General features: G+C 45.6%; 2 protein-coding genes across 6 annotated transcripts in view; both read right to left on the reverse strand.

The window, feature by feature from the left end:
• The window catches only part of LOC142771909 (uncharacterized), a 65,884-nt gene extending 59,391 nt beyond the window's left edge, over nucleotides 1-6,493 (reverse strand). Inside the window, exon 1 of the mRNA XM_075873895.1 lies at nucleotides 6,266-6,493. The gene's annotated coding sequence lies outside the window, so the exon portion shown is untranslated. The remainder of the gene's footprint in view (nucleotides 1-6,265) is intronic.
• Nucleotides 6,494-6,599: 106 nt separating this feature from the next.
• LOC142771907 (uncharacterized) overlaps nucleotides 6,600-25,704 on the reverse strand; it is a 129,563-nt gene continuing 110,458 nt past the window's right edge. For all 5 annotated transcript variants that reach the window (XM_075873891.1, XM_075873892.1, XM_075873889.1 and 2 more), the window contains 3 exons: nucleotides 14,742-14,839; nucleotides 12,477-12,669; nucleotides 6,600-8,751 (listed from right to left, as the gene is read on the reverse strand). Coding sequence is in view for 1 of the 5 variants with exons in the window: in XM_075873893.1 (XP_075730008.1) it covers nucleotides 8,549-8,751; nucleotides 12,477-12,669; nucleotides 14,742-14,831 (486 nt within the window). In the remaining 4 variants the exon portion in view is untranslated. The remainder of the gene's footprint in view (nucleotides 8,752-12,476; nucleotides 12,670-14,741; nucleotides 14,840-25,704) is intronic.

The raw sequence follows: 25,704 nt of genomic DNA on the forward strand, positions 1-25,704 counted from the left end.
CGAGAACTCTCCAACCGCGCCTCCCCGGGGATGCGTTCTACCGCTGAAGGGGATAACCAGGAAATTCTTACAACATATAACGAGCTCACTAAACATTTCTACCTGTCTAGAAGGATTTTCCCTCCACCTCACAAAAATCTAACCCGGCCCCAAGCACTTACTTTAAGGCTATTGCAAACGCGAATGTACCCTACTTTGAAAATGTTACGCATCATGTACCCTGACCTATACCCAAGTAACCTTTGTCCACATTGTGGGGAAATAGCTTCATTAGAACACATGCTCCGGCAGTGCACCAAATTCTCTCATATATCGAACATCACCTCTGCCAGATGGGAGGCGGCAATCCGCAGCTCATCCTTGGCAGATAAGCTCTGGGCTGTCCACCAAGCCCGCAAGGCGGCTGAGGATCTTGGCATCTCAGTCCCCACGTGGGAGCTGCCCGCAACACAGTGATCTGTGTTTTGGAGGACCAAATAAAAGTTTATCCAATCCAATCAAACCGAGCCCTCGACACGTCCTGTGCTTGACGTGAGATTATTAAATCAGGACATTCAAGATTGCATTCTCCCGTCAAGAAATGCCGGTTCTTCCTATATATGGGCTTTAACGTCCCAAAACCACCATATTATTATGAGAGACGCCGTAGTAAAGGGCTCCGGAAATTTCGACCACCTGGGCTTTTTTAACGTGCACCCAAATCTGAACACTCGGGCCTACAACATATCCGCCTCCATCGGAAATGGAGCCGCCGCAGCCGGGATTCGACTCCGCGACCTGCGGGTCAACAGCCGAGTACCTTAGCCACTAGATCACTGCGGCGGGGCTATGCCGCTTCTTGTATTAGAGAGTTTTAGTACTGCGGAATGGTGCTACGTACGCTCACGCAAGCGCCTTGCGTTACGTGGCGTCGTTTGCCACTTATCGGCTTTTAGTACGCCGTAGTACCCGCGTGCGTAACGAGCGTGAAGCGTGTTGCGTCATCTGGTGGATCAAAATAGAAGCACGTGTTGTTGACAGCCAATGTGAGCCAATCCAAGTGTTATAGCCCGATTATGGCCATATTTTAAGCCACGGAGCCGGTTGGTGCTTGCCTTTGATGCCACCATTTTGCAAAACGAAGTCTCGCGCTTTCGCGAAATTGTTCGAGAGCGGCGCGATCACCTCATACGTACCCACGCACGCATCTCATGCGTGCGTACGTAGCGGCTGCCTCCGTAATGCGATACATGCGCGTTGCGGTCTGCGCATGCGCACTACGCAGAACGTGGCGTCCTTACGTACGCAACGCCGCCACGTACGCAGAGTACGCAGTACTAAAGCTCTCTATTAACGGAGATATTTAAATAAGTACTATCGGTGTTCCTATGGTGTCTGCGGTCGTCGCGCAGAGCGCAGGGTTGGTGACTTTGAAGTTTTTCCACTGAATCACGTGGCTTCGTGGTGTGGCGAGAGAGAGACTCGCCCGCAATGCGGAAGGTGAGGGGTGCCATTGGGACCGTCGTACGCTCGCTCGGATGAGTAGAAGGTGTCCACGCAACGACGCCACACCAAACTTATTCGGCGAGGTGGCAATGCTCTGTACAGCAGCAATCAAAACAATTGCAGCATATCCACGAAGTGAATGATGAAGAGTGGGCGAAGCTCCGGGGGATGATTAACCCCCGTATATTGCCCACTCGATGTGGCGAATTACGCCATATCGAGTTAAGTCATATCAAGTGAAGCTGTGATGAAGGAGCTTGCTCTGTCTGTCTGTCTGTCTGTCTGTCTGTCTGTCTGTCTCTCTGTATGTATGTATGTATGTATGTATGTATGTATGTATGTATGTATGTATGTATGTATGTATGTATGTATGTATGTATGTATGTATGTATGTATGTATGTCCACCTAAGCTCAACCGGGACTACACTAGAACATGCGTCTCCAACGCGACAGAGCGGATGGATGGATGTGTCCGGCTGAGCCCTATAGATCGGGTGGTGGCTCATGCCACCTATGCATAAGTGCAGCGAGCGCTGCAGCGCCATCTAGTAAGCACTGCGAGTATTAGGGGTGGCTACTATGCCCACGCAGACAAGCCTGCACCCAAAGGAGCTTCACTCCTAAAATATTACACAATCTCCCGCTAAAGGCCACCGTATGATGCGGAGCAGAGGGTGCTAACTGTTACACTGACGGCGACCTTGACGCTGGAGCTCATCGTGGTGTTGCACAGGAGAAAAAACTGGGGAGGCGCAAAGCACGAAGTGATGAACCGGTGTTACTACTGAAAATGCCAATGGCTTCTTTCACGGCGATTGAAAGACAGAAGACTCCGATTGCGCACAAAGACCCGCAGTTGCTTTTGATTAACGCACACGCTGCGAATTTTCATTGTTGAATAACGCACAAGACGAATCTCCCACCAGCACTGCCTTCAAGGTCAAGATCCAGTGGTCAGTGAGCAGTGCCACTGCGCGAGCAGTCGGTCTTTTCAAGCAAGAAACTCGCTAGCAGACGCTGCCTTCGTCGGCGTTGCGAGGCGAGAAAAAGAGAGCGAAGGGGGGAGAGAGAGGGAGAGACACGCGTGTGCAAAGAGGCAGAAAATACCGTAGGTAAGAGAGAGACAGAGAGAAGGGAGGTGAGCGTAGTTTTAGCAGTAGTAGTAGTAGTAAACATTTATTTAAAAAAACAGAGGTTGCCAAGAAGACCAGCCTCTAGTGGGTCAGCCTCCCTGCAGTACTAGGTGGAGTCTCTAGTCAGGGACCCCATTGGTCGTGGCCGCTGTCCTGCACTCTGGACCATGGCTCGTTGGGCCGTAAGGTCCTGGCAACCGGGCAGACCACCTCCCAGTCCTCTCTTGTTGTATTTGTGTTCGGGGTACAGAAGGATTGAGCTGGCATGCCCATACCATGTGGTAGGTGTAAGCCACCTCCGCACAGTACTGGCAGAGGCCGGAAAAAGAAGAGTCGAAGTGTTAAAGCACTGCCAGACACAGTAAAGTAATGGTAAATAGCCGGAGAAGAATTCTCTCGTCCGCCTTTTGAGTCCTCTGCAGGCCGGAGGAAAACGCGGTGGGGGTCCCGCTAATGGGTAATTTATTCTCTATAAGTTTTGAGAGGAGCGTTTTCTTCTGGAACACAGGGGTCATCGGTTGGCGAGGCAGTGGCCCGGGGAATGAGTGTGCGAGCGGCAGCGTGGGTCACCTCATTGCCTGCGAGGCCCTGATAATCAGAAGTCCAGATTATTGAACGCGGAGAGGGGTAACCTAATCGCGCACAAGATTTGAGAACATTGGCAGCTAGGGGTGTTATCCACCCCAGTTGAAAATTTCGGCAAGCTCCTTTGGAGTCTGATAATATAATTTGAGAACTGTCGTGTGATATAGCCACAGCTATGGCCACCTCTTCAGCATGGGTAGCATTGGTTGCGTGGAAGGACTGCGTTGGCGTTGAGAGGCCACATAGGGGAGAGCGTAGGAGAGGATATAGAAAGGGGTAGCAGACGTGCATGCCTAGTAAGGGTGGTCACGCCGCACACCTGATTAAGCTCGACCCTAAGCTGCTTCTTATCTAAATTGTTTACGTTCCGGTGCAGCGATGAAGGTAGACATTTTTAGTTCAACGTACGTTGAGGCTGTGCACGCAGGAAAAGATAGTTTAGTTTGCGGGATAACTTCCTGCTGTTGCATACAGGCGGCGCCAATCACGTTATTGCACTTTCATAAAAGGACGCCCCCGTTGAAGCCATATTTCTCTACAAAATATTCTTCAGATGATCGGAGAATGCTTGTTTGTACAATGCTACATCTAAACAAAACAAATTCCTGTTTATACAATGTATTCTCAAATTGCCATGTATTCCTAATCAATTTTCTATGCTACATTTAGGTGCGAACGATTCGTAGTTGTCAGCAGCCTATTGACATTATCTTCATTTCAATATATACGGTGGTCAATGGCAGGTAAAGGATGGCGATGCATTCTCATGGGTCGCGCGCTCTTTCATTTCGCTGTAAATGTTTCGATCCGCTGCCAGCCGACACACTCAGTGTCGTTCAGCTTGTTTTGACTCGTTCTAATGCTTTCGCGAAGCGCATTTAGCTGACGTCGGGGCAACTAAGGTTCAGGTTCCTTCAGCGTGAACTGGATTAACAGCCATTTCAGGACCCAATAATATACACATCAGTGAGCAAAGCCTGTTCCTTCTGTTTCTAAAGACGACAGTCTTTCTTGGGATGCTGTTTAGAAAAAGTTAATTTACACTACGTACAAAAACGAAGAAATCACTACCCTTAATAATAACAAACACACAGGAATCGGTACATCTACGTACCACGACAAACATGACTATATGTTGTAGTGAAGAAATCATTACTTCAAATAACATGGCTGACGTGGCATATGCATGTACAAAAGAACACAATGGAACACGAATGATCGCACTTCCTGTCCCCGAAAATCAGCATGCATAGACCGCACACCAGAAAAGGCGGCCGAACACACATTGAGTTGTCGCATCTCTATTGGTCTCAACCACGACGCCGTTCAGCATTTCGGGAGCTTCCACTCCACCAATTTTTAGGGGCGAAGCTCCTTAAAGCGGCACCTGTTTGTCCCTCGTCGTAGTGCGTATACATGTCTTACGCTTTGAGATGCAAGGTGGTGCCGGTGGGAGATTTCTCCTGTGTGTTGTTGAATAATAAAAAATTCGTAGCGTGCGCGTTAACTGAAAGTCGATTTCTCCTGTCTCTCATTCCCCATTAGCAGCCATTGGCATGTACATTAAGCCCTATCTGACAAGAAAGGGTTGCTACGTTATACTCGCTGGGCGTAACCTCCTTGGTTTTAGAAATGTTTAGCGAGCGTTGGGCCGCAGTACCATAAATAGAGTGAATAGAGTGAATATACCATAAACTCGAAATGGTTAAAGCTGGGAAGTAGACCCGAAGCGCAAGCCGTAAGAAAGTGTGCGTGTGCCACCTCTCGTTCAGTCCTTGGAATGTCCGCTGGATGGCGGTGCTTCTATATGCGGAATATATGATGAAAAGTTGCGAGATGGTGGTACTTGAAGTGTTGACTAGATGGACGAACAGACACACAGACAGATGCATGGACGGACGCACGGATGGCTGCACGGATGGATGGACGCTTGGGCGGACGCAGGGGTGGATGTATGGACGAACTCAGGGATGGACGCACGGATGCACGTGCAGACGCACGCACGGGCCGGCGGATAGACACTCGGGCGGTCACACAGACGGATGCATGGACGGACGGAAGCAAGAACGAATGCTTCGCCCCACTCTCCATCATTCACCCCGTTGATATGCTGCCATTTTTTTTTACTGCCTTTCAATGCAACAGCACATGAGTTACAAAGTATGCGGCGACCGAATACTAAGCACGTGCAATTTCAGAATTATCGAATGAGCACTTTCCAAACTGCATTGCAGCAAGGTCCGCGGTACGTGTGTTTTTCGACTCAGCAACGTACCTCTAACGGTTTTTTTTTTTTTCGACGGCACGTCTCGACTTGTTAATTTTGCGTTGACAGCTTGGGCGCACTATGAAAACAGCACTCTTTTTATATCGCGACAACCTTAGTGTCGTGAATAATCGACCCAAAATCGTGAACGCCAGGTCGCTACTTGAACACGTGCGCTTGTCGTGATGATTCTTTAACAACAAAAAAAAAACGACCACAATGTCACCGAAAACGGGTGCGCCGGCGGCTTATCGCCAGAGCCGGGGGATCGCGCCGAAGCGAACTCGCGCCATGCTATGCGTTCACATGTGCAAGATGTTTATTTCCGTTTCCTGTTCATGTTGCTTCAACGCGTAAGTTTGAGCTCGTCAATCGTACATCTGTTTGTTATACAAGGCAAAGATCAGACACAACATTTTGACTAAAACGACGACACGAATCGAAACACGCATCGGTGCGTGGGCTTCCTTCGTTCCATTAACTTTGCATTGCGACGTTCCGAGAGAAACCAGGTAAACTGCTAGCGATTTTACGTTTACGTTAAGCTTTAAAACTCCTACCAAGGAAACCCGAGAGTCATTTTAAACACCAATGCGCGCTCTAAGGGTGCAACTGGACAATGGCGTACGCATTCGCTCGTCCCTATTCACGTTTCACCTATTACTTCGAGAGTTGTCTGAAATTTTAACCCTTGTGCTTACTCCCAGAACCCCTCAAGGCCAGCTATAACAACACATACTAACCAATTACGCGTTTACACCTGCTGCTTCAGGAATGTTTTGAAATTCTACTCACCTCCTGCCCAACGTGCTCCGCCTACCCTGGGCACTATTGCGGGAACATCTGGTGCGTGGCCGCTGCTTTCTGTTTCAGCCAGTTGGAAGCTGGCAGCTTAGCTATTACAGTGCCTTTACACTCACGAATCGTTGCCGTACTTTGACGGTGTACCACGAAGGACAACAATATATTGTGTTGTGACCGCATACGCTGCATACACAGCCGCAGATCCCCACTCACCGACATGGCGGTGAAACATGCCAGGCGCTAGACGGCGCTGCGGCGGAACAAATGACCACCTCATAGCAAAATTGTTCTATATATACTAACGCAGAAACGGAGAATAAGTCACTTCAGAATGAAAATGCAAATTTATTTACAAATCAATTAGAAGTAGTCACTGTAACACGCATAAATCGGCGTATTATGTGATTACGTTCGCTAAAACATAATGTTGAGTACACTACAATGATGTTATGTCAATGAAGAGTTTACTGAGTTTTTCATGGGTGGCGCATGAAAAGGATAAAACAGCTTATGGGTCTAGACATGCCAAAGCCTTAGTGGCTTGCGTCAGAGTCAGGCAGGCAACAAAATAAACCGCACACCACCTTACACACTAATAATACCGCATCAAAATAGATCTTAGTGAAAGGGCACACATAACATAACACAAATACTCATACATTTCCTCTGACATGATATGTAAAAAGTTAGGATCACTATAAAAAATCCTTACATAAGGACGCTGTTCAAAAAAAAAAAGAGTTAAAAACATTGAACCACAGCGATGTCTCTAAAAGAGAATTGCCATTCTCGTGAATCTTGCAGCAAGAGGCTTTCACAGAATTACATCGGTAAGAACGTCGAAAGGCACTTTATCAAAGAATAACCCGTAAGAGTTCCTTTGGTTTTTACTGTCCTTTTATGCGTAGAATGCTGGGCAGCAGTTCAATGAAGTACGTTGGAACGCGTTGGAACTCGACAACATGGCCTTCGATAACTGACTGCGAACATTCAACGAAAAAAAAAAAGGAGTTGGGATCCCTATAGGATTCTTACAAAGTGACTTCGTCCAAAGAACAATTAAAAGTATGAAAGCGCAGCGATGTCTGTTAAATAGAATTACCACTCTCGGGAATCTTGCAACAACAGAATTTCAGAGGATGGCATACATAAGAACAGCGAAACATATTTTACGGAAGAATATGTCGTAGAAGCTTCCTTAATTTGCGCTGTATTTTATGCATAAAAAACTGGGCGGTACTTCAATTAGGTACGTTGGAACACGCGCAATAGACGTGTGCTTAGTTGTCTACCTTGTTGGACAACGTGGCCTTCGATAATTGACTGTAAACATTTCACCACGGAAAAGGGAATACGTAACAGAAAATTTCATTGACTAGAAAAGTTTAAAAAGCTGTTTTTATGAAGAAATTATCAATTTTTGGCATTGATAGTACAGTTAAACAGTGTCTACCAGACTTGAGGCCCTGGTCGTATATTTGCTTCTTACCCTGGATTTTTTTCTATTTGGATCGGAGAGTTTCGGACCTCTTCAAAAAGGTTTCACTCAGTCTAGACACTGCCCTCGCACCGGTGCCAACAATGCACGAGTATGTGTTGGTAGCAAAAAATAACGGTGTCGCCCGGACTGACTTGCGCGGTCGCAAATGCCTCTAGCAAGCCTTTCCTGGCGCAAACGCGGTGAGATGGAGAGAGAAGTGCAACGCTGCCGGAGACCACCGCCCTCTCACCGGCGTTGACGAGTTTTCAGGCTCCTTGGCATCGCATTCTAAGGATTAAGAAAAATCTGTTTGTGGCGCCATCTCTCGGAGGCAGCAACGTGTCCAACAGTAACAGAACCGGTACTATGGCATTATCACTCTTCAGAGGTATTGACCAGCTACGTTTTGCGTCCACAGCGGATACGGTAGTTTCGGTGTTTGCAAGTACAGATGAGCGAAAAGCGTTAACAAATACCTCAACTACATTCAATCAGTTTCTTTCCTTTGTTACAAAAGCAACCAGTCGCTCTCGTGTAGCTTTTTGAACAGTCCTGTTTGCTCCGAGAATGGTACATTCACTCTAAAATACGTAGCTGGCCTACAAGAATGGTATTGAAAAAGCTTCCCTTCCAGCAATCCAGCTCACGCTACCAGATATGCTAAAGCAGAAATACTCCCTTCACTATCTGACGAGGGGGGCTGGAATTCGAAACCGAGGCACTAATTTATTTAAGCGACGGAATGAGGTGGCGTAACATGAGTTATGAAGTATTTGTAAATAACTTGAGCTGTGCTAAAGTGAGACAGTTTCGCTGTTCGCATCTTGGAGGTGAACGCAAGGCGGCTTGTCGAAAGACAACGTCATTTGGAGGTCTTTGACTTGATGGTGCCACGGGGTGGAGGAAGGGGGACTCGTGGGGAAGGCTGCACACGAAGTTGAACGTGCAAGTGGTAAAGAGCTTGCCTTGGAAGTTGATATTGCAGCCTCTAGCCACCCTGAAATCAGCAGTGAGGAATTAAGCAATTAAAGAAGGCCTAAAAAGTCACAGTGCAATAATTAGTAGAATTTAGCGTTCTTTTATACTAACAAGATCATGTTCTCTGAGACACTAGGCATTATATTAAACACAACTACCAAGAGTCAGGAAAAGCCAAGTTGATGTGTACAACCCATACAGGCCAGAAAGATTTGCTTCTTCAATTCATCATACAACCTTCCTCCTATACATCAAAATCAAAATGAAGGAGGCGCTTTGATGAAGAACTCGAATCTAAGCTTTTAGAAGAGACGAATCCTAAACTCTTAGAAGAAATTAATGTCCTTTTCGCCGTTCATCTCAAAGCTTAATAAAGCAAATAATTTGCTAGACCTCCTTTCACGCAATCATTGTCCAATAAAAAGATTGGTACTATTACTGTTCACGCAACTTTCCTATCTAGTAAAACAAGCCCATACAGACCTAAATTAATTTGCAAGTTCATGCAGGCTGAATATTTTGTGAATACTAGCGGAAATCACATAGAATACAACTTAAGAGTTAAGTTACCTTTAAAGAAGGGGGTTACTGTGTGTTGAGCTATTTTCAACATTCGCACTATCATGATTCAAAGAGTAGCACTGAGAGCCTGAACTGTCAACATGCTTCAATTCAACGGATGTATGTTGCCAGTATCACAAGTTCGAATAAGATAGAAGATGGGAACAAAAAGCTGTCATGTTTGGCAGAAGTATTCTACCACTATATTTTGCTGTATTGTTGCTAGCAGGCGCTGGCCTTACAACAAGACAAACACAATATTTAATATTAATTTTAGCTTTGCCTGGGTTCCAAAATGCTTAAAAGCAAACTTGACTTGCGCAAACTTCTTTCTGCTTTAACTGCTTTTTGTGAAGTCTCTTTGTAACAATACGCAGTATGGCTGGCACCTTTTTGAAGTATATGCTTGTAAAAAAAAGGGCAAAGGGACAGCAAACCGATTACCAAGATTAAAATTTAGAAAGATGCAAGTGAGTGCCTCTAAAAGTGCCTTGGAAGAGTTTGTAATGTGTGGTGAAACTACGAAATACAATGTTTTCTGACAACTTGCAAGCCCCTCCAATTTAGCGTTCCTTCAGAGTCACTTAGCCCATTCACAGCCCTTCCACTGGGATGTCGGCCGTTCAATCAGTAGCGCCTGCATACTAACACGCCCGGGTGCGTTTTTCTACACTGTTGCCAACCTGTGTACTACAAGAGGCACTTGGTACTGCAACTTTTTTTCTTTCTACATGCACAAAAAAAGCCTGCTGTGCACTACCTTCACACAGTTTGTGTATTCATTTGTATGGCCCGTCATATATGGGATTGTGGACGATTATTATTCAGGCTTCTTGCTGTGGGAATTGATGCATTTTTATCACACACAATTTATACTGATGTTGAAAAAACAGGTCACTGACCAATGTCAAACAAAACAATGACGTTTCGGGATCCGTACGGATCCCTTGTTCACAATGGAATGACGGCTGAGCAACAGGTTCTTATGTAACGTTGAGCGCATGACGCAAAGTCTGGGAGTACACGTACACGTGGTTTAGTGTGCCAGATGATCTATTGATTGTGTTACTTGTCGTCTGAATGATTAGTGATTCGAGGTTCAGTCTGGTTGTAAAATTCTTCTCCGTGGCCATGATGCGTGCGTTGTCCCAGCTTATCTCGTGGCCCGTCTTCTCGGCATGCTCTGCGAGTGCATTTGTCACTGTATGGCCCTTGGCGACGTCATTCTTCTGTTGCATCAGACGGCTGCAGTAATTTCCACTCGTGCCAATGTACACCGATTCGCAATCGGCGCATGGTATCTTGTAGACCACACCAGGAAAGTGTTGCCGAGGGAGAGGATCCTTCACATTTAGCAACTCAGCCTTAAGCTTGCTTGCTGGAACATGCGCAGACTGTACACCACGTTTTTTGAATAGACAGGCTAGGGCTTCGCTTACATTTCGAATATAAGGAATCGATGCACGCTTTTTCGTAGACGATGTGTTATGCATGGCTTGACTAGTTAACTGCAGTTTATGCATGACGGATTTAATTGTTTTCCTAATAAAAATCTTGGGGTATCCATTCCTGATCAAAGCAAGGATCTGTGTGCAGATAGACCAAAGCCCACATCTTTTACAACAAAGACCCCTTAGCACTGTTAACTGTTTTCTTACCCCTCCCCATGTCTCGCAATTCGAACTTTCAGTCAGTGGTGATGACTGGCCCAGTATTACGCCTTACCAGCCCTCATCACTGACTGGTACGATGTTATTTTATACGAGGTCACTAACAATTGCCTTACCAATAACAATAATGCCTTCGGTTTTTCACCATACTTTACTAGTGTAAATATTTGAAGAATAAAGCAAAATAAAATCACAAGGGGCAGGTAAAAAAAGTTTTTGCACTGCTATACACCTGTTCCCCAGTACTATCTCCAAATATACCTCTTGATAAGGTTATAAAAAATGAACAATGCAATGTGGACAAAGTAGGTCCACATTTTTTAAGACACGTCTTAACGAAGCAACTCTATCATAGGGTCTTGTCTTACAGGCAGCCATCAGTAACTTGCGGATAATTTCTTGTATTTCATGCGCAGAATGTTATAATATTTTAAATTTGCATGTAGTCAGAAATAAATATCTATTAGAAAAAACTATACTACTGCATACAGAAAATATTTATTGCAGCAACACTGGCTTGATTAATGCACTAATACCATGTCTAGGTATAAAAATGGTGTCTTCCAATATAGCACTTTATATCGAGGTCACATGCGCTTATATGTAAGTGCGTGCTATAATTTGTATATTCAATTTTTCATAAATATTCAATTAGTGCATTTTCCACATCATAATTGGATGCTAGAACCTTTGCTTCGATGTTTTCCTAGTCTTTGTTGCAAAGTTTCTTTCTAATATTCAAAATCTTCCACAATACTGATTTTCTGTGATCAACTTTTATGTCGAGTGCTACCAGATGAAAATCGAAGCATTGTGCTCACTCGCCTAATAAGTTTTCACTGCGAGTTTTAGTGAGGCGGCAGTACTATACCATATAGAGTGACGGTGCCATCTTAAGCCAACGTATATTCACAGAGAGAGAGAAATGGTACCTTATTCAGTCACGAAGCTAAAATACAGTTAAAATATATCTTGATAATTTGACTATTTATCATTTCTGCAAACTGGTTACAGTGTATTGGCAATTCGCATTTCTTACCAAGAAGTGAAACAAATACCTCTGCAGATACAGTTCAATATTCAGATAATGAATGTAAATGTAATATTTTTCTGTATAACAAAGCATGTTGTCCACAATAATAATGTAACAGTTTGAATGCTTCCTCGAAGAAAGTAAGGTGGTAAACAAACTTGGGCCAGAAGCCCTAAGGCCAAATAAACGATATTTTAGTGCTTATCCTAAACTATAACAATGCATTGGACCAATCATGTTTTTGCGTGTTCATGCATGGCGTTAGGGCCGCCTGAAATGTACTCCTTCACCGGTACAGCACCAAGCTGTTGCCAGCTCATTTCAGGTTCAATAAAGATTATTTATTCCGTGCTTTAGCTTTTCACTGCCGCATTATTGAAGCAATCGTTTGAAAGAAGTAGGATTCATTAGGCGAAACAGTATGAAAGCAATATGTCCACTTTCGCCTGCTAATAGTGAGTGGTGTCAAGCAACACCTACCAGAGGTGTTGCCAGTATGCGTGGAGGCCTTGCTGCTGCTAACGGCAGATGGCGCGCGAGTCTGCACGGCCGCACTGATTCCCGGAATGCCGAACAGGTACTTTGGGTCGTGCGACCGCCGCTGCCTCTGCTTGTAGTCGTCCATGGTGATCTTGGCGCGCCGCGACGACTCGGCTTCTTGGCCTGGGTTCCCCTGCAAGCACAATCCAATTTAGCTTCGCACGACGTCTGTGTCCACGGAGAGATCGTTTTTCCTCAGATGGAGTCCGAGACCACCGATCGATTCCCCGTCATCTCTGAAAAGCGAACAGTTGCTGCCACTCTACTTCAGTAATTACAGATTTGCTGCGGAATATGCATCTCACGTTAGGTAAGGTATCGCTTTACACGTCTAGCCAGTTAGTGTGCTGTAGATCAGGGGGCAGCCACCTCCACCCCGCTGGCAGCATGCAGGTAATCGAACCCTCCTGACCCCTTTCCCTTGCAAAGTCTCATGCAAGGCCGACAGGGAACTGATTACATAAAATGAGATTATCGGTTGTCACCTATGTTTGATTGAAACGTTGTCGTTTGCATGCTGAGAATAAATATCACATATATATCATGACACATGCATCACATACCCAGCCTTCACATACGTATTATGGTGCATGAAGAAATGGATGGTTTATGAACCAGGTATATCAGTGACAAGTGGTGGCACTTGTCACTTTTATCAATGTGCAGCTCTTGTATGCGCGTTATGATGCAACGAGAAATATTGCCGTTCGAAATATGGCCACTATTACTATATCGGTGTCCGATCTCCGCTTGTGCGTCATCAGCTACTGCTGACACGTGTAACATTTTTTTTTTCTGCGAAGAAGAAGAAAGAAGGAGGAGAAAGAAGAAAGAAGGAGAAAGAAGGAGAAAGAAAGAGAAGGAGAAGAAGAAGAAGAACTGTCAGAGATAAACGTCCCAAAACCAACATATGTTTGTGACGAACGCCGTAGTGGAGGGCTCCGGAAATTTCGGCCACGGGTAGCATAATGTCTCGTAAACGGACACTTCTGCGGCACGTTACTCAGGTATTCTGTAGAAAACCGCACTTTGATGATTGATATGTGGGGTATAACCAACACCTTCTAAAAATTCTTCTGGTCTGTGCCCTCCGCCGTGACGTCACCCCCAGCGTCCTACCAGTCCAACACCTCCTAACCCGAATTCCCACTCGCTGCAGTGGTGACGGCCGTGCTGCACGTGTGTTTTCGCGAGTCTGCCAAGCCATTTTCTTTGCGTTGTGTGCAGTAAATTTTACAGCCGGAATTTTATTCCACGAAGAAGCGGGAAAGAAGAAAGTTTAAGCGGAAAGACAGGGAGGTTAGCCAGTTCTTAGACCGGCTGGCTACCCTGTGCTGGGGAAAGGGGTGAGGGGAATGAAAGATGGTAAAAAGAAATGTTGCGAAGAGAGAGGGAAATAACAAAAAAGTGCGACAGAGGAAAGGCAACGTCAAAGAGTATGAGACACTAAAGTCTGTCTCTGAGGCCAGTTGTCCGCAAAAAGCGTAGCAAAGCTTTCAAAGCCTTCTGGGCTGAGGATGGGCTCGGCCAATGACCCAGAATCCTTTGTTCCGACAAAGGCCGATCGTCTAGTGTATCCAGAGCTGCAGCGAGTTCTCGTCTTTGCGCGTTGGAATGGGTGCACTCACACAGAAGGTGCGCGATGGTTTCTTCGCAGCTGCAGTAAGTGCATGTAGGAGAACTGGCCATTCCAATGAGATAAGAGTATGCGTTCGTGAAGGCCACTCCAAGCCACAGGCACGAAGCTTCTGACGTGCACAATAAGTGTTGTGTGCCGGCAAGTTCAAGAATTTACAAGACCGGAAAAAAAGTTCAAGTACAGTTAAACCTCGTTATAACGAGACGGGCTATAACGAAATAATGGATATAACGAGCAAATCCTAATTCCCCTTGAAAGTCCCATACAAACCAATGCATTCAAAACCTCGTTTTAACGAGGCAAAATTTGCCTGTTATGGGATATAACGAACAAATTTTGTAGGGAAGTAAAATTTTGAGCCGATGTCAGGACAGTGCACAACGCGAATTTGAGACGGCGCGCAACGCGAGAACTGTATTTAGCAGTTCAAAACTCCCGCCACGCGCCCTCCAGCAACGCGCGCAAAGCAGACGGCACCTAGCATGACATTGTGTAATGCTCACAACAGTAACACCGCCCACTTCCTTTTCCTTACCCTTATATTTGATCTACCACATGTACCATACCTTTGTTGGGGTCCCTGAAGGTGTGACGTTCCCCCGAATCTCCTCCGCCCAGACCCCAACGAAGTCGTTCCCGCTCTCGAACGGTGTCATGCTTCACGCTGCGCAAAGAGCAGGAAGGTGGCACTGTTAGAGACACTGTTCCGAAATACTCAGCATGAAAGGGACCATAAAGGCAAATATTAGGTCGATTACGGTTGCTGTGAGAGTGGTGCAGAAACCTCGTAGCGCTACTTTTGTGCTATGGAACTTATTTTCAAGTGAAATCATGTTTTACTGGTCCGCATCGCGTTAACACACGTCAAGTTACCCGCCTCAAGTGGAACCTTTCTCGTTACTGTTGCCATGAAGGAAGAAATAAACTGAGGAGGGACGTCACATTTCGTGAAGCTGGAAGTAGGTAAGAATAAAGTACACAACGGCGGCTTGCGCATGCGCAACGAGCGCCAGAGAGAGGGAGGCGAGCCGCTTTCGGACGTGCCGGGCTTCAGCCGGGCGACGCCGCTGCTGCCATCTGGTAGCCGAGCTGGGAAAGTGAAACTTTTGTGCTGATTACGACCAAACGGGCTGCGATAATTGCTTGAATAGTGCCTGTGTGCTATTCGCAGCCTCACTACGGCTCATATTGTGAATCTACAATACACTTGCAGCTTCGCCCTTCGTTTTTTATTTTTTTTTCCGCTGAACGCCAGAGAGACAAGGCGCGAATCGGTGGGATAATCTGCCTGGCCTGAAAGGCCGTTTCCTTTTGCACGTACGGTATTTTATTTATTTATTTATTTATTTACTCTCAGGGCCAAGGGCATTACAGAGAGGAGTGGGGGGTAAAACACTCTACAGGTATACAATGCAGCAGGAGTGTGATTACACATATGAAATACACATAAATAAACAAACAATAACAGAAAGGAAAAATCAAAAGGCGCTAAAAAACATTGCCGTACACGGGAACAACCGAGCAGAATTTACACAAAACCGCGGAATTCGCGAAAAAAAATCAGGTAATATGGCCACTAATAGCCACCTTGAAATTGGCTGGAATAATTATTGAAGCAATGCAGGTGGGGAGGTGGTTCCAGTCCGAGCTGGTTTTAGGAATAAATGAGTTGAAATAATTGTTTGTCCGGCTGCTGGGTACGCCAACCTTGATTTGATGGTCGTTTCTTGTCGAATGATAAGTGGGAGGAAAAAGCATCGAATCTTTGAGCGTTGAATTGGCGTGATAAATTTTATGAAAAAGACAAAGTCGTGATATTTTCCTGCGAACAGACAGATCAAGTAGGTTAAGGGAAGATTTCAAGGACGAGACGCTAGCCGTACGAAAATAGTTTATAATATGAAGCGTGCGGAACGATTCTGCATAGCTTCGATATCATGAAGTAACGAGTTGATATGCGGGTCCCAGATCGACGACGCATACTCCAGCTTTGGCCGAACTAAAGTTTTGTATAAAACGAGTTTTATATCTGCTGAAGCAAGAGCAAAATTTAGTCGTAAAAAACCGAGCATGCGGTTAGCCCCGCTTGTGGTATGATCGATGTGTGTTTGCCAAGAAAGGTTATCCGAGATGTACACGCCAAGATATTTGTAACATGACACTTTGGTTAGGGGGTCGTGGTTGAGTATGTAAGTGCACGCTGTAGTATTATGTTTTTGACGTGTTACTCGCATTACTTTGCACTTATTTGTGTTCAGTTTCATTAACCATGTATCGATCGCACCAGGTAGAAATCTTATTAAGGTCAGATTGATGCGCACTTTGGTCGGTGGAATCCAAAACTTCTCTGTAAATTACGCAGTCGTCCGCGAAGAGTCTAATAGTTGATGATAGTGTATTCGGCAAGTCTTTAATATAAATTAAGAATAACAGGGGACCTAAGACAGAACCTTGCGGCACACCAGACGTAACAGAGCAGTGCGTGGAAATAAAGCCATTAGCAACAACGTATTTTGTGCGGTTACTTAGAAAACACTCCAACCATTTGAGAATATTTACATCTAGATTGATTGAGTTTAATTTAGAAAGCAGTAGTTTATGACAAACGGTATCGAATGCCTTCGCGAAGTCGATAAATACGCAGCCGATAACTGAAGAACGGTCAGCGGCGCAAAATAGGTCGTTAGTGAGGCTAAGTAACTGAGTTTCGCAGGAGTAATTTTTTCTGAAACCATGTTGGAATTTGCTAAAAAAGGAATTGTTTTCGAGAAAGCGGACTAAATGGCTGTGCTCAACAATTTTACATGGTGCACTGATGAGCGATATGGGTCTGTAATTGATGGGATTGTGAGTGTTACCTGTTTTGGGCAAAGGAACCACCTTTCCGACCTTCCAATCCTGTGGTATTGCAGAAGTTTCCAGAGACTGTGAAAAAATCTTAGATAGAATTATAGCGGATAACATTTCAGTATTTTTTAAGAATTTGCGGTTAATACCATCATCTCCGGGGGAGGAAGGTTTCAGATTCCTTATCAATTTGGCAACACCCACCCAGTCTATGATTAATGGATCCATGGGTAAATAATTGCAGACAGGGAAAGGGGACAAACAGTATGGCGTACAGGTCACAAATACCGACGAAAATACCGTATTTAAGGCTTCGCAGCACATTTCACTTGGGATCATACAGTCGTCTTCAGACATCAGTTCAATTTTCTTTTCACTTTTTCCTTTGATGGTTAGCCAAAATCTACGGGGATTAGTTCTAAGCATAGAGGGGAGGGTAACTTCAAAGAAAGAACGCTTAGCCACGGCAAGCGCGTGCGCATATTCATCGGCTGATTCATTGTACGCAGCCCATCGGTCAGTTGACCTCGAGCATTTGGCTTTCCGAAAAAGGCGCTGCTTTTTATTGCGTAGTCGCTTTAGGGTCGGTGTGAACCACGGGGATGGAACAGTATTCGTTATTCTACGCAGTGGTACATAGTGGTCTACTAACTCAGACACCTTGGATTTGAACCGATGCCAGTTTTCGTCTACAGAACGCTGATCAAAATTTTGAAACAGTTCTTCGGTGAATACTTCAAGCTCCCTATTTATTGCAGCATAGTCTGCACGTTTATAGTCTCTGAAAGTTTTGGAGGTTTTCTGTCGTCTGGGATTCATGTTGGGAATAGTAAAGTGGATTGCTGAATGGTCACCGAGACCAGGTATCACAGAAAGGGATTTAACATGATCTGGGTGAGTTGTGAGGACTAAGTCTAGAATAGTTGAGCTGGTAGTAGTAACACGGGTCGGGTACTTGACAAATTGTATTAGATTGAAATCTGAGCACACACTGATAAAAGATGCGCTTTCAGACGAGCTGGAGCTAGCACTTGGTTGGGGTAAACACCAAGAAATATCGGGCAGATTGAAGTCGCCCAGAACAAAGAACACTGCAGCGGGAAATCTAATATGTATCTTATTTAAAGCATCATGAAATATCTCGGAAAAGCCTGGAGAAGAATTTGGAGGCCGATAGCAGGCATAAAGAATGTAGTCTTTGTGGTGCAGGCGAATGCACACACAAATTAATTCTAGTTCAGAAGCGACATTAACTTTGAAAGACACAAATTCATTTGATACCGCAATTAAGACGCCTCCGCCAGAACGGTTACCTCGGTCGTACCGAGGTAACCGTAACGGTAGGTTGGAGGCACGGGACATAGTGTAAGGTAAAATTTTATTTAACTTATCTTGCTATTTAGCCAAACGAACACCTCCGAATCGTTCATTGTCATGTGTGTCATGATACGAACGTACGAATATTGTTCGCAGCAGGGAGTCGGCCGTCTGTGACCATATCATAAAAAACTTCTCCAAACATGAGGTTACCATGCACAAACGTAAACAAGAAGCGATAATGCAACAACAATAAATCATTTTACTGTGGCAGGCACGTCTAATTCCTGACTCGGCAAGCTCCGGTGAGAACAGTGGGCCGCGTACTGCTTTCGGATAGTTGTGACAGTAGAACACGAGAACGGCTCACCACCACCTCTCGCATTAAGGGCCCTAGACGCTGCCGTTCTCGTCTAGGAATTCTAGGCTTCCTTAGCAGAGGCACGCAACAGCACAGTACCGAAGGAAAAGAACGAAGCTGCAGCACCAACCAATTTCAGAGGAGTTGATTGATTGATATGGGGGGTTTAACGTCCCGAAACCACTTCATGATTATGAGAGACGCCGTAGTGGAGGGCTCCGGGAATTTCGACCACCTGGGATTCTTTAACGTGCACGCAAATCTGAGCACACGGGCCTACATTTCCGCCTCCATTGGAAGTGCAGTCGCCGCAGCCGGGGTTCAATCCCACAACCTGCGGGTCAGTAGCCGAGTACCTTAGCCACTAGACCACCACGGTGGGGAAATTTCGGAGGAGCGGCGCGAGCTTCGAAAATGACCACTTCCGAACTCAAGCTATATAAACTAAACTCACAACCGTGAAGACTTCGTGTAGGCTTCTAACACATCGCATCATCTTTCAAGTGCGACAGCTGCGTAAAAATGCACATTCGGAACTCCAGCCGACTATCAACAACGCGGCCATATGAATGGTGATGCAGACGACACGAGACGCCGGCGCGCCCCACTTGTGCCATAACCCCCCCCCCCCCCCCTGTAGAAGCGCGTGACTCCCGCCACACTTCTCACTCTTCTTATATTTCCTTCTTCCATGCCTCATATCATGACCCCATACTGTTGCAGTGCACAACGTTGTCCGGCTTTACTGCGTGGCCGCTGACACAAGCAGCACCAGAACGAAATTAGCGGGAGCCACAGCAGCAACAACGGCCGTTGAACAAATTCCTGCCATGGCCTCCGAGATGGCAGGCGTGCTCGGTTCAACTGGGCCCCGCTAGATGGCCCGACCTGTGCAGTTTAACTGGGCAGAAATGGAACTTTTGAACCACTCACGCCATTCCCCATAGTAACGTCCGGCGGTTCTTCTTTTGCATGAATCAAACAGAAGTGAACCAACAGCATTTTAGCACGTCTCTTTATGCGCGGAAGGTTTGTTATTTAGTACAGCTAGTTCGATTACTAGTCAATAATTCTAGGTGGGAAGTATGACGTCATCGAGATCATTTGGGGAATGCTCTACTCGTGGTGCATGTGTTCTCGTGCATTTACATTAATTTCTCGGTAACTAGGGCACTACTAGTAATAATATTGTCGTTTTAGACGTTGTCAACATTTAGCTTTGACTCTGACTTAAATTGTTATTTGACTTTAGCGTCCCTCTAAGCTATGCATGCCAACGACACTATCTGATCACAAAGCAATGAGGACTCCACGTTTAACGTGAAAACTTGTGACGGCAAGGGTCAATCAGCACCAAAGTGTCATAATGTTTAGGAAAACGTCTCATATAGACCGCCTTTTTCTCCCCCAAGAACTCTTTCGGCAGGAATGAGCAGAAAACAACACACACAATACAAAAGCTTACATAATATAATGGTCACAAGATCTTAAAAAAACAGCAGGCATAAAAAGGGTGTGTTCGGTCACCTTGAAAGGTGTTTTTTGTTTCAACACTGAGCATTATGTTGCAAACCTGTACAGAGATGCCCGCCTCCAACCATGTTGAGGCAAAACCCATTTAGATTGGCACGAAAAGCACTATACAAGTACGTTTTTTATTTATCACGTTTACCTTAAAACCATACGTGCGCAACTTGAACCCTGATGTAAAAGCACGTCGAAGTTTTCATTTCCTGCATCATATCGCCGTGTTTATTCTGGGTCATTCGTTCATTGCTTAGCTCAGATGAATTGTTTTCGCGGTGACACTGCCCCGACACTACATCGATCAGGTGGGAGGTGGCCCTACGCAGCTCCCTCCTGGCCGACAACTTTTGGCCGTCCAGCAGGCCCGCGGAGCGGCCGATAGGCTTGGCCTAACGGTCCCGACGTGGGAGTGACCCGCTGCACGCTGACGCGTACCTTGAAAGACCACAAAGTTTCGCAACCAACAAACCGCCTGCTTTGGTATGTTGGCTGGTTTCGCTTCTTAAATTTCATGAATGCTGCCTCATTGAATTTTCGTTGTTGCTTAAAGTTTGTTTGCACCTGTTTAAACTTCTTTGCATTTTACATGAGCATGCGAGCTGCGCACGCGTGGTTTTTAGGAAGTACGCTTGATATACTCCCGTTAAAATACGGAGTGCTTCCTGACGGGGCAAGAATTGACTTCAAAGGCGGCATGGTGCACTGTACGCCGATAAAGCGACTGGCATGCGCAATAAATTTCAGTTGTGAGCTCAGCGCTCGTCCTGTGTCCTTCTCACATTGTGTTTCCCCAGCCTCCAGGTGCCTTCAGATGCGACTCGTGCGACTGCGACAAGACGATTGAACATCGACTGTGTTCCTGTGATCGCTTTGCAAGCGAACACAACGTGCTGATACGCCCTTTTCCGTAGAGAAGACCCTGGAATCATGGCTCTACGCGTCGCAGGCCAACAAAGCAATGCGATCATTGCTGTTTTTTTTTTTTCAAAATTGACCGGACTAAGTAAGTGACCACTTGTAAGCGTGCAGTGGACATGCGCACATGTAGCCTGACGGGGCTTTCTTACATCTCCTCTCTTTCTTTTCCTTAGCCTTTCCTCACTCCTTCCCCCATTTCAGGGTAGCAAATCGGACGCGCGTCTGGCTGACCTCCCTGCCTTTCATTTCTTCCCGACCTTCCTTCCTTCCCAGCTGTGTTTCCCCATCTAACGACAGGTAAAATCATCTTTTAATTAGAGTGAGTGAGTGAATACACACGTGCAATAACTGAGGGTCCCACTTATTATGACGGTGGTCGTGGTCTTCTTATGAGGGAAGCCCCCACGGAATATAAAAATGATAAAACGAAATCTAAAGCAGTTGCGAAGCCGCAATCGCCTTGTTCACTGCCCCACATAACGCCTTTTTTTTCAATGTCTCGCCTTCATGACTGAAATCGCTGTTAGAGGGGCACACAGAGAAACACACAGCGTCAAGCTGTGCCATAGCTACGGTCTACGGTCTAAGTAATTGCTGATGCGCGGGGAGTCAAGTAATAACACAGTGCACTATGAAATTAATATTGTAGAGAGTCGCCGCGAAGGGCATGCAATGACTATCAGCTGAACTTTTTTATTGTTAGCTTGCATTTTGACAAAGGTTAATATCACATTATTTTGTCCGCCTCGGTGGAATAGTGGCTAGGCTACTCGGACGCTGACCCCAAGGTCACGGGTTAGATCCTGGCCGTGGCGGTCGCACATCGATACAGGCGAAATGGCAGAGACCTGGCCGCTCTGCGATGTCAGTACGCGTCGAAAAACATCGGTAGGCCAGAACTTCCGGGACCCGCCACTGCGGCGTCTCTCAAGATCATATTGTGGTTTTGGGATATTAAATTCAGATAAAAAAGAGTTAACTGTGTAGTGTCTCAGAGCTATGTGGCACGCGTTGCCAAAAGCTATGCGAACGATAGGGAAATAGATTGAAAAACCCCGTTTCGACAAGAATATTCAAACATTCTTTTTGTCGAATGGCGTCACGTAGCACGGGATCATTCAAGCGCGGGTAGCTGATCATTAAACCATCACATGCAGCCCTGAAGTCTTATTACAATGTGAACAAAAAAAATTGAACAAGGGGGCTATTCCTCCTTAAACACAGTCCAATGAAGCCAACAGTAAAGGTAAGGGCATAGCAGCGTTATTGGCAGTATTCAATTGAAGTTGATTTATCTGCCCACTGCTGACCCCTGTGACCTTTTGCGCCCTCCGGAAAACACGTTACTAAACTTCATCATCATCATCAGCCTGACTACGCCCACTGCAGAACAAAGGCCTCTCCCATGTTCCGCCAGTTAACCCGGTTTTGTGCTTGCTGCTGCCAATTTATACCCGCAAACTTCTTAATCTCATCTGCCCACCTAACCTTCTGTCTCCCCCTAACCCGCTTCCCTTCTCTGGGAATCCAGTCAGTTACCCTTAATGACCAGCGGTTATCCTGTCTACGCGCTACATGCCCTGCCCATGTCCATTTCTTCTTCTTGATTTCAGCTATGATATCCTTAACCCCCGTTTGTTCCCTAATCCACTCTGCTCTCTTCTTGTCTCTTAAGGTTACACCTACCATTTTTCTTTCCATTGCTCGCTGCGTCGTCCTCAATTTAAGCTGAACCCTCTTTGTAAGTCTCCAGGTTTCTGCTCCGTAGCTAAGTACCGGCAAGATACAGCTGTTATATACCTTCCTCTTGAGGGATAGTGGCAAACTACCTGTCATAATTTGAGAGTGCTTGCCAAATGTGCTGCACCCCATTCTTATTCTTCTAGTTACTTCAGTCTCGTGGTTCGGCTCTGCGGTTATTACCTGCCCTAAGTAGACATAGTCTTTTACAACTTCAAGTGCACTATTACCTATCTCGAAGTGCTGCTCCTTGCCGAGGTTGTTGTACATTACTTTCGTTTTCTGCAGATTAATTTTAAGACCCACCTTTCTGCTCTCCTTGTCTAGCTCCGTAATCATGAGTTGCAATTCGTCCCCCGAGTTACTCAGCAATGCAATGTCATCGGCGAAGCGCAGGTTACTAAGGTAGTCTCCATTGACTCTTATCCCTAACTGTTCCCATTCTAGGCTTCTGAAAACCTCCTGTAAGCACGCGGTAAATAGCATTGGGGAAATTGTGTCCCCCTGCCTTACACCCTTCTTGATTGGTATTCTGTTGCTTTCTTTATGAAGCACTATGGTAGCAGTTGATCCCCTGTAGATTTCTTCCAGAATGTTTATATATACTTCATCTACGCCCTGATTCCGCAGTGTTTGCATGACGGCTGATATTTCTACTGAATCAAACGCTTTCTCGTAATCTATGAAGGCTATGTATAGGGGTTGGTTATACTCTGAGCATTTCTCTATTACCTGATTGATAGTATGAATGTGGTCAATTGTTGAGTAGCCTGTTCGAAATCCTGCTTGTTCCTTTGGTTGATTGAATTCTAATGTTTTCTTTACTCTGTTAGCAATTACCTTTGTAAATAGCTTGTATACTACAGAGAGCAAGCTGATCGGCCTGTAATTCTTCAAGTCCTTGTCATCTCCTTTCTTATGTATTAAGATGATGTTAGCGTTCTTCCAAGACTCTGGTACTCTTCCCGTCAGGAGACACCTCGTAAACAGGGTGGCTAGTTTTTCTAACACAATCTGTCCTCCATCTTTCAGCAGATCTGATGTTACCTGATCCTCACCAGCAGCTTTGCCCCTTTGCATGCTCTCCAAAGCTTTCCTGACTTCTTCTATCATTACTGGTGGGGTGTAGTCTGGGTTACTGCTAGTTCTTATAGTATTAAGGCCGTGGTTGTCACGGCTACTGTACAGATCTCTGTAAAACTCCTCTGCTATTTTAACTATCCTATCCATATTGGTAGTTATTTTGCCTTCTTTGTCCCTTAGTGCATACATCCGACTTTTGCCTATCCCAAGTTTCCTCTTCAATGCTTTGACACTTCCTCCGTTTTTCAGAGCGTGTTCAATTCTTTCCATGTTATACCTTCTTACATCGCATACCTTACGTCTATTAATCAACTTCGAAAGCTCTGCCAGTTCTATTTTGTCTGTTGTACTTGACACTTTCATGATTTGACGCTTCTTAATTAGGTTCTTCGTTTCCTGGGAAGCTTGCCAGTGTCCTGTCTAACTACCCTGCCTCCAACTTCCACTGCACACTCCGTAATGATACTCGTTAGATTATCATTCATTGTATCTACGCTAAGGTTCGTTTCCTCACTAAGAGCCGAGTACCTGTTCTGAAGCGACACTCTGAATTCCTGTACTTTCCCTCTCAGTGCTAGCTGATTGATTGGCTTCTTGCGTATCAGTTTCTGTCGTTCCTTCTTCAAGTCTAGGCGAATTCGAGACCGTACTATTCTATGGTCACTGCATCGTACCTTGCCAATCACTTCCACATCCTGCACGATTCCAGGTTGTGCACTCATTATAAAGTCTATTTCGTTCTTATTTTCGCCATTAGGGCTCCTCCATGTCCACTTGCGGTTTTCTCGTTTTCGGTAGAAGGTATTCAAAATCTGTAAATTATTGCGTTCTGCGAATTCTACTAGTAGCTCTCCTCTGGCGTTTCTAGTACCGATGCCATAATCTCCTACTGCCTGGTCTCCAGCCTGCTTCTTCCCTACCTTTGCATTAAAGTCGCCCATCACTATAGTATACTGTGTTTTTACCTTACTCATTGCCGATTCCACGTCTTCATAGAAGCTTTCAACTGAAGCGTCATCATGGCTGGATGTAGGCGCGTAAGCCTGTACTACCTTCATCTTGTATCTTTTATTCAGTTTAATTACGATACCTACCACCCTTTCATTAATGCTATAGTATTCCTCTATGTTCCCAGCTATGTTTCTGTGAATTAGGAACCCCACGCCCAGTTCTCTTCTGTCTGCCAAGCCCCTGTAGCAAAGGACGTGCCCATTCTGTAGCACCGTATAGGCCTCATCTGTCCTCCTAACCTCACTGAGCCCTATTATATCCCATTTAACACCCTCTAGCTCCTCGAATGGCACAGCTAGACTTCCCTCACTAGATAAGGTTCTAGCATTAAACGTTGCCAAGTTCAGGTTCCAATGGCGGCCTGTCCGGATCCAGAGATTCTTAGCACCCTCTGCTGCGTTGCAGATCTGACCGCCGCCATGGTCAGTTGCTTCGCAGCTGCTGGGGACTGAGGGCCGTGAGTTATTTGACGTAAGCATGTGGGAGGTAGTGGCCAGATACTGCACCAGGGTGGCCAATCCTTCTCTGTTATGGAGTGCGTTCTCGGCGGTGTTTGCCGGTGAAGCCGCACCCCAGGCCTCTTAATGCAGTTCCATCAGCACGCGGATTTTTTTTTTAATCCGGTTGGGAACTGCGCGGTACCGGGATTTGAACCACGGACCTCTTGCATGCGAGGCGGATGCTCTAACCACTACGCCATCGCCGCAACCTGAGTAACTGAGTAA

This window comes from Rhipicephalus microplus, chromosome 9 (assembly GCF_043290135.1).
Source record: "Rhipicephalus microplus isolate Deutch F79 chromosome 9, USDA_Rmic, whole genome shotgun sequence".
Taxonomy (NCBI): Eukaryota; Metazoa; Arthropoda; class Arachnida; order Ixodida; family Ixodidae; genus Rhipicephalus; species Rhipicephalus microplus.